The sequence below is a fragment of the Hemitrygon akajei genome, chromosome 31 (genome assembly GCF_048418815.1).
Source record: "Hemitrygon akajei chromosome 31, sHemAka1.3, whole genome shotgun sequence".
NCBI lineage: Eukaryota > Metazoa > Chordata > Chondrichthyes > Myliobatiformes > Dasyatidae > Hemitrygon > Hemitrygon akajei.
In genome coordinates, this window is record NC_133154.1 from 17202725 (window position 1) to 17212482 (window position 9758).

At 45.3% G+C, this 9758-nt stretch overlaps 1 protein-coding gene across 4 annotated transcripts in view; it reads right to left on the bottom strand.

Moving 5' to 3' along the window:
• The window catches only part of serhl (serine hydrolase like), a 37949-nt gene extending 29681 nt beyond the window's left edge, over positions 1–8268 (bottom strand). The window contains exons 1-4 of one of the 4 annotated variants that reach the window (XM_073033910.1): positions 8154–8268; positions 5302–5380; positions 2844–2993; positions 1318–1377 (exon numbers count right to left, since the gene is read on the bottom strand). In XM_073033910.1, the coding sequence (XP_072890011.1) occupies positions 1318–1377; positions 2844–2993; positions 5302–5380; positions 8154–8174 (310 nt within the window). In that variant the 5' untranslated portion in view covers positions 8175–8268. Of the gene's footprint in view, positions 1–1263; positions 1378–2843; positions 2994–5301; positions 5381–6883; positions 7129–8153 lie in introns of those variants that run through there. The other 3 variants (XM_073033907.1, XM_073033909.1, XM_073033908.1) reach the window with 3 other exon arrangements.
• Positions 8269–9758: the final 1490 nt, after the last annotated feature.

Below are 9758 nucleotides of genomic sequence, written 5' to 3' on the forward strand. Positions count from 1 at the left end.
AAGCTCTCCACTTCTTTTTCAACAACAGGCCTAACCAGTTCCCCTCCTCTACCTTTGTCAGGCGCAACTGGTCTCCACACTCAACAATGTCTTCTTTGGCTCCTCCCACTTTCTACAACCCCCAAAGTCCAGCCATGGGCAATAGCGTGCACCCCAGCTGTGCCTGACTTTCTGAGTAGTCGACATTTCAGGCCAAGACCCTTCAGCAGGACTGGAGGGGGAAAAAAAAGAGAAAAAAAAGGTCTTGGCCCAAAACGTCGACTGTACGCTTTTCCCTAGATGCTGCCTGACCTACTGAGTTCCTCCAACATTTTGTGTGTGTTACACTGATGGGGATAACTGGTCAGGTTGGATGATCAAAGCAAACACTTTCTCTGCAGTAAAATGATCAAACTTCTATGCTCCAATATCAACCTTGCATTCAATGCCAGCAAGACCAAAGAACTGACTGTAGACTTCTGGAAGGGGAAGTTGGGACAACATGCATTAATCCTTATCGAGGGGGCAGCAGTGGAAAGGGTGAGCAGTTCCAAGTTCCTGGGCTTCAACATCTCAGAGGACCTATCCTGGGCCCAACTTATTGGCGCAATCATAACGAGGGCTCGCCAGCAGCTATACTCTTTAGGAATTTGAGGAGACTTCTACAGACGTACCACGGAGAGGATGCTGACTGGTTACGTCACTGTCTGGTATGGAGGCTCCACTGCACAGGATCGCAAAGGACTCCACAGGGTTTCAGACTCAGCCAGCTCGTTTAGGGGCACCAGCGTCCCTAGCATTACGGACACCTTCAAAGAGCGGTGTTGCAAGAAGGCCGCGTCCATCATAAAGGACCCTTACCACTCGTGACGTGTCCTCTTACTGCTAGCATCAGGGAGCAGGTACATGACCCACAGTCAATGTTTAGTAACAGTTAATGCCCCTCTGCTATCAGATTTCTGAATGGTCCATGAACTCACGAACACTAAATGGCAATCCTTTTGCAGTACTTACTTACTGTAACTCCAGTGATTTGTTATGCCTGTACTGCTGCCACAAAACCACAAATTTTATGACTTACGTCAGTGACGATAACCCTGATTCTCAATTCTTCGTTTTACACTATGACTTCACTGGATTAAATATCAAAAGAAATTCCATTCTAATGCAAGGATGGGAAGCAACTGTGGGTTTGGTAGCTCTTAAATTTCACAGGCTTGGAAAGCTTGGGACCATTTGTTGCTGCCAACTTGTTCCTCCCCCAATCACAGGAGTGAAACCTACTCTCTGTTATCCTCCGCACATCTAAGATGTATTCGGTTATGTAGTACGGTATACCAGGGGGCCGGTGCGATGAGATCCCATGCCCTGGAAAGTCCGGCACCACATACTGGAAATCTGAAAGAGGAAAGAGCAGTCAGTGGGCATCAACTCTGTGGAACCATCCACTTGCTTTGTCAGACAAAGCTGGTAACCCAGGGTGAACCAAACAATAGCCGCATTCAGAGGCAAAATAAATTAGGTGAAGAGAGGACAGAGTTAACACTTCAAGCTAATAAATTTTTGCGCAAGTCAAGAAGACAAAACTTAGTTGTGTTAAACCTTTACAACCTACTGACCGGGTAGAGAATACTATGGGAGATTAGCAGGAATGAAATTGGGGTGAGCTTCTGTTATTATGAATAAGACCAGAGCTGGAATTGCTCTTGCTGGAGAAGAGGAATTTAACAGGAGTCATTCAAAATTACAAAGCTGTGCAGAGAGTTAATAAGGAGAATTGCTCTCCCTTGGCTGCAGCATCTGTATCCTATAGAAGGAGAAAAGAACCAGAGGGAAGAGATTTCTTTTTAATGTGTTATGGTCTGGAATGCACTGTGAAAAAGGAAGATGAGAAATATTTTGAGTTGCAACTTCTAGCAGAGATTGAATAGGCAATTGCAAAGGAAAGGGGTAAGAGTTATGATTAACTGAACAGCTCTTCCAGAGTTGGTATGGCCACTACAAGCTGTTTGGTCACTTCTTGTGCAATTTAATTCCAAGTAGGATTTTTCTTATACTCCTTTGGCACCTTCCAGATGAAGTAAAGTTCACCACCTCAGCAGCTGGCATTCTGCCGTTCCACAGCACATGTGACCTCAGCGTCCTATCTTGTTGAAATAACATTTACCAAGTCAAACTCAGGAGGTTTTAAGGTTATGGTCTTAGATGCCACTGCTGAAAAAAAAGGGCTTCTCACCAAGTCCCTATTGAATTCTCTACTGAATGCATTGACTGTCCAAATCAGATTTACTGGAACCAGTAGTGAGATTAGGCTGGCCGGCTTAGAGGAATCCACTCTGGACTTCGAGGCAAGTGGCTCCAGGTTAGAATCTGGCCAGCTCCTTGTGTGCTTTCCATCCGTGCCGTTGAGCGTTGAGCTGGCAACTTAGCCTTGTAACAAAATCGACCCAAAAAAAGACAAAAATGCTAAAGAAGTGGCAAGGTTGGCACCCGATGCGCCACAAAGCGCGTAGGAGAACAACAATTGAGATTAAAGACACAAATCTTGAGGGCAAGATCCATTACACATTGGCATGTAACACAAACCTTGTCTCTACAACTTGCCATCATGGCTTAACATTTTTCCTCTCAAATTGTTCTGTTAAAGCAGCGCTGCACCTGTCAAAGGCAGATACACACTTCCTGAGCTGTGGTACCTGAAAGCAAACAGTTCTTCCAAATGGGGTCCCACCAAACCTCTGAATATCTGAATTATCACCTCCTCGCTTTGGAGTCCAATGTTCCACTTCAATGCTGATTATAAAAGTAACGATCATCTAAAGGACTAGGGAACAAGGTGAGGTGAAACTCGGTCGAATACTCACCGTCCGGGAGCAGAGGGATGAGCCGATCGAAAGAGTTTGCATTATCTGCCCAGCCGTGCAGGCATAGCACAGGCCGCCCATCGGGGCTCCCCCAGGCTTTGGCCGCAACGTGGCCCCAGGGAACTGGAATCCACAGCTCACGGCACAAACCTGCGAGGGAGGAACGGAAGTGTCGTCAGGCCTGCCTGTGATCGAAGCGAGTCTCTTGGAACTAGTTGCATTGAAGCAACCCATTGAAGGAAACACGCACTTCATGGCAAATGGAGAAAATTTAAAGATGTGCAGAAAGCTTTTGTTTTTAAAAAAAACACATGCAGAATGGTGAATGCTTAAAACAGGCTGCCAAAGGTGGTTAAGGGGGCAGACACAATAGCGGCTTATGAATATGCATGGAATGGAAGGATATGGATCACAAGCAGGAAGAAGGGATTTAGTTTAATTGGACTTCATGTGTGATTTGACATCACGGGCCAATGGGACTGCTCTTCTATGGTTTAGCACTGTGGAAATAGCAATGATCCCAGAATGCGGTCTGGTACAAACATGCCCACAGCTGCTGCCATTCTCAGGAGACGTGACCAAAACCTCCGGACACAAAACCGCCAGCCGGAAGTGTAACAGTTCACCGAAATGGAGGGAGCTTGGATGGAAAAACTCGATATTTTATTACATCCTCTCAGAAATCCCATTATGGTAGTAACCTTCCTGTTTGCTGGAGAAATTATGGAAATCAAAATGCAAACCATTATCATATTTTCTGGGACTGCCCTGTTATCAAAGACTATTGGAGGGGGATACACAATGCCCTACAAGACATCTTTAAATGTGAAATACCATTAGAGAGTAAGACCATATATTTTGGATATATACCTCAAGAAGGGTTGAAAAGAGATAAATATTTAATGAATATACTGTTGGTGGCTGGTAAAAAGACTCTTACTAGGAAATGGTTGTCACAGGAGAGCCCAACCTTAAATGCATGGATGGAAATTACAATGGACATTTACAAAATGGAGAAAATAACAGCATCTGTTAATCATAAGTTGCAACAATTTGATTCATACTGGGAAAAATGGTTTAACTACTGTTACGACTGTGCCACAACTCTGAGGGGCCGAAGGGTACAAAGTAGCCCCCTCCTTTTTGAGAATCGTAAGATCACTATTAATTCGGGTCTGGAACCCAGGAAATGAGAGAGACACACGCAGAATCCACAAGGGTTTGGAATGTGTGTCCTGGCCTCAGCGATACAAAGCCACGGATAATGGCCATTGTCTCTTGGAGACGGAATTGTGTATTGAGTACTGTACTATTCATTGAAGCCCTCAGGGAATGACCAGAGTGGGCTGGTTGAGGGATTGCATCATCCCAACCTGATTGGCATCTGAGACCCCGTGAGTAAGGATAAAAGAGGGTCTGGGGAACAACCCCTTTAGACACACCAGGAGAAATGTATGAGACCAGTGGAGGCTTGTGTGTGTGTCCATCCTTGCCCGGATGACAAGTCTTCCATGGAACGGCCTCGCTAAAGGACGAATGCGGATCAAGAGCGGATAAAGGAAAGCTGGCAAGTTACTATTCTCAAAACCTCTTTCTCTCTCTCTCCAACAATTGAAAACCCAGCGGTCCCCAAAGGCTGAAGCCTGAATGAACTGAGTGACTTTTATATTTCCATCGGACAATACATTATCCCCTAGACAACGATAGAGCTATTTCTTATTATGATACCCGCACTTTTAGATTTAGTATTGACGACGTATATTATCTGTATGTTTGCATTGATATTATTTTTGTGTATTTTTATCAATTAATACTGTTAAAAATAGTACCATCAGACTTCAACGGACCTCTCTATCTTTGCTGGTAAGTGACCCAGTTACGGGGTTCGTAACACTACTTAACACCTCATAGGCCAGATTTTATTCTCACAAATCAATGAATATGTTGTAAAAAAAAAGATCACTCCCTACTTGTACATAGTTTTCTCCTTTCGCTTGTTCTTTCTTTCCTCTCTTTTCTGTAAGTGTATACCTCAGATAAATATTATGTGGAGATTTGTGACATATATGACTCTGTGTGTGTGTGTGTGTGTGTGTGTGTGTGTGTGTGTGTGTGTGTGTGTGTGTGTGTGTGTGTGTGTGTGTGTGTGTGTGTGTGTGTGTGTGTGTGTGTGTGTGTGTGTGTGTGTGTGTGTGTACACAACGTCTGAAATACATCTTATGGAAATGTCTGTTTGATGATGAACAATTAAAAAATTACAAAAAAAACCCAGAACTGCCAGCTGGAGGCCACCTCAGGTACACGGAGAGAGAACTGTGCTCTCAATATTCAATGGCACTGACACGAGGAAGGCTCTGAGAGACTGCGTGCACGTCTCTGCCTCACAACACAGTTTCTGCTGCTGCTTTACACAGGGGAAGGAGCCAAATGCTCACTCACTGCCAGAGTCAGGACTTACCACGCATGGCAGTACTCGAAAACCACTTTGAAAGTAAACGTATTTCCTTCACAGAGACCAGGAAAGGATTCATATAAACCTATTTAAAGAAAAAAAAATGCAAACATCAATAAATTATAGAGAAAAAAAATAATTTCATTCCACTTGTATGCTAGTGAACTATATTAGGAAGTTACAATACATTAACCATTCCCCAATTCCCAACTCAGCTACCCTTGGGATTTTCACCCTTGAACTGTATCTTTTATGTCTTATATTCTGTGTATTTGCTCTTTTTTTGTTGCCGTTTTACACTTCTTTTGCACGGGGGGGGGGGGGCGGTTCTTTGATCAGGTTAGTTCTACCTTGTTTCGTGACTGCCCATCGGGAAGACAAATTTCAGGGTTGTATACCGCAAGCACACTTTGATAATAAATGAATCTCCGAATCTTTGCGCTCTATCACGTTGTGATCGCTACTCTTCACAAGGTTTCGATTACAACAAGGATGCTGGAATCTGGAGCAATGAACGATCCGCCGGAGGAACTCAGCAGGCTGAGCAACCTCACTGAGGGGAAAGGAATTGTTGACGTTTGGGGTCATGATTTCACTGGTTTCAACCCAAAACACTGACAATTCTTTTCCTCCCATAAACGCTGCTTGACCTGCCGACCCGACCCCTTGATTACAAGGTCTATTTCATCTTACCTTATTATATACAACCAAACCTAAAACACCCTGCTTCTGCGAGGGCTCTACAACTTACTGCTCGAAGAAACAATTCCACAAATTTCTCTTCCAAGTATCCAGCACTAGTTCGATTCAACCAATGTCCAGAATAAAATCAGCCAGGATAATTGGAGTTTCCCTACTACACACCTTTAATAGCTCACCGTTTCCATTTGGAAAGGCAACATTTCGTGTCTGTAGAGCAATTCCACCCATGTCTTCTTATGCCTTCTATTCCTTATTAACCCCCTAACGATCTCCAAACACAATTCACTGCCACCGTATCAGTACTCAGCACCATGCTGACCCAAAAAGGCCATTCAGCCCAAAATCCGTACTGACCACATTGTCTGTTGGATGGTGCCGGTGCAAGTCGATGGGAGCAGACCGTTTAAATAGCTCAGCATGGACTAGATGGGCCAAAAGGCCTGTTGTAGCTTTCTATGACTCTACCAGAGTCAGTCCCATTTGAACATGTTTGTCCCATATCCCTCTAAACCTTCCCCGACCTTCCTTGTTAACAATACCACCCAAACTTCTTTATGCTTCTAATCTAAACATGCAAATTGCCGGAATTTCTCGGCAGGCCAGGCAACATCCGTGTGAAGAGAAATAGTGAACAATTAAGATTAAGGACCCTTTATCAGAACCGACAACGAGACCGCAAATCATCTCTTTCTTTACAAAAGCATTCAGATAAACGGCCTTTATTCTCTTTGTCATTTTACAATTTTTTAAAAAACTTAACTCTGAATCACTTTCTGCCTACTCAGCCAGTTCCATCACGGACACAACCCTCAAACCCCCCCCACCACATCCCCATCGAGGATATCCTCAAAGGTCAATGCCTGAAGAAACTGGCATCTGCCATTACCATCTGTGACGTGCCCCCTTTACATTCCTATTGCCAGGGAGGGGGTACAGGAACAGCTTCTTCCTCTCTGCCGTCAGATTTCATGAAGCCATCACACAACCTCACCATTCCTCCTTCAGATGGTTTGCAACTTTCAATGTCTCGTGCAGACAGAAAACAAATTTCACAATATGTATCAGTGATAATAAAACCGATTCTTATTCCCACATCCCCTTTATTTTCCACCACTTTCAAAGGTTCATCTCATTGTCAAAGTGTGTGTACTGTATACAATTCTGATATCTGTCTTCTCCAGATTGCCAGGAAGACCATGGGGGTTGTTGAAAGACATCAACTCCCCACCCCCCACAAAAAGAAAAAGAGACAGAACTTGCCAACTTCCACCCCCCCCCCCCCATGTTCATTTTCATTTGCCTCTTCACTCTCCTGCCCCTGTGATCCAGGCTGCTGATAAGACATTCTCGTTGAAACTCTTCCCCACAGTTCAGCACCTTAGAGAAGGCATAATGAAGGAGCAGAGCTGCTGTACTTGAGGCATAAACTGAGGGAGGAGGAAGGGAGCATGACACTGTGGAATGAGTCATTTAACAGTAACTCAGATGCCCCAAAATCAGAACTGAGTACAGAGAGCGAAGTAAAAAAAAAACACATGCTGGAAATCCGAGCAACACACACAAAATGCTGGAGGAACTCGGCAGGCCAGGCAGCATCTATGGAAGGGTTTTGGCCCGATATAGCGACTGTTCCTGTTTCCATAGATGCTGCCAGGCCTGCTGAGTTCCTCCAGCAGTGTGTGTGTGTGTGTGTGACAGTGTGAGAGAGTGTGTGCGGTGAGTGTGTGTGTGCGGTGAGTGACAGAGAGTGAGACAGAGAGTGAGAGAGAGAGTGTGAGAGTGTGACAGAGTGTGTGTGCGGTGAGTGTGTGTGTGAGTGAGACAGAGAGTGTGACAGAGTGAGAGAGAGAGAGAGAGAGAGAGAGAGAGAGAGAGAGTGAGAGAGAGTGTGTGAGAGGTGAGTGTGAGGTGTGTGAGTGAGTGAGTGTGTGTGTGTGTATAAGTGAGTGAGTGTGAGGTGAGTGTGTGTTACAGAGAGCGTAGTGGTAAGTCAGACAGCAAATGCATGAGGGAAAAGCTCCGCGCATTTCAGGTTAATGACCGTCCCACAGAAGTGAACGAGAAGGAAAAGTTAGTTCGTTCCCACCAACTCGTGATCTTGCCGTACAGCTCTGGCCTGGGACCGCCGATCAAAAGCCAGGCACCGCCGGACTCACCTGCCTGAAAATCGCCAACATCCGCGGCACTTAAGATAGGCCTGACGCCCCATCATATAATTGACAGCGATCGGACCCAATCAAACACCACGCTGGCGGCGTCCTCTGGCGTGGCGAACGAATTTGCAGCCTGTAAAAGCACGAATCAACTTTGAATGACAGCCATTCCTTCCAATCACTGAATGCATTAGTTTCGTAAGGGGAAAGACACCGAAGGGTGAGGTCCTCCAACACGTGATCTGTCAGAATTGGGAAAGCGATGGGCAGATTTTCCAAGCATTCTTTTTCCAAATTAGATAAAGTATTTAAAAAAAAACAAATTACAAACTGCTGGATCATAAGCATAAGAGATTCTGCAGAGGCTGGAAGTCCAGGGCAACGCATGGAGAATGCTCAGCAGATCAGACAGCGTCTGTGGAGGCAGAGGGATGGTCGGCGTGTCTTTCCGTATGCTGTACTTACTCCCTCCTTCACCTGCTTGCTCCTGCTCTGTCACACACATCTCCCCTTGCCCCCACTCCAAAAACTTCTCTGTTACCTATAGACTGTATTTTCAGACTTCTCTGTGTTCTAATACTTCTCTCCCCACAGCTGCTGCCTGACTTGTGGATGCTGACAGTTTTTTTCAGTTTATATTTCATATTTCCATCACCAGCAGTTATTTGCTCTTTAATTTAAATCAGCAGAAGGGGTTCTGTGAACCTGGTTGCCTCCAACACCTATGGCCAAGGTCGCTGATGTACCTAGAACAACGCCACAGGCCACAGACAGCACTCTCCCACAGAACCGAAGAGGAGGAGAGAGCTTGGGCTAAACTCTGACTGTTAATGGGAATATCTGCACAAGGATCCTGATTAACACTTGAATGAGTGTTGTTTTTTCAGCTGCAGAGGAACTGGGAAGGAGTCCTGCAGACAGAAGAAAATATTCAAAATGCTGAGCGGGTCAGAAAGAACCGCAGAGTTAATGTTTCACAAATGAGAAAATCTGGAGATGCTGGAAATCCAGGTCAACCAACACAAACACACACACACACACACACACACACACACACACACACACACACACACACACACACACACACACACACACACACACACACACACACACACACACACACACACACACACACACACACACACACACACACACACACACACACACCCAGGCAGCATCTATGGAAAAAAGTACAGTCGACATATCAGGCCAAAACCCTTTGGCAGGACTGTACTTTCTTCCAAAGATGCTGCCTGGCCTGCTGAGTTAATGCTTCAGCTTAATGATCTTGCATCGGAACTGGGGAAAAGCTCAGAGTCATCTCATCGCTATTCCCCACTCTGCTCTTCCAGTTCTACCAACCACTCCCTGCCTGCCTGCAACTTTCCGTTGCAACTGCGGGACTTGCATCGCGTGTCCTTCCGGTCCTTTCACCCCTTTCATTTCCCAGCGTTCAGAGAACCAACCATTCCTGCTAGAAGAAGCAGCATTTCACTGGCAACGTCTGGGGCACAACATTCAGTGTTTGTGACATGCTCGCCTCTCCAACCTGGGCTCCTTGACAAGTTTCATTAACACAGACTGGCAGGCACAGTCAAATAATCAGAA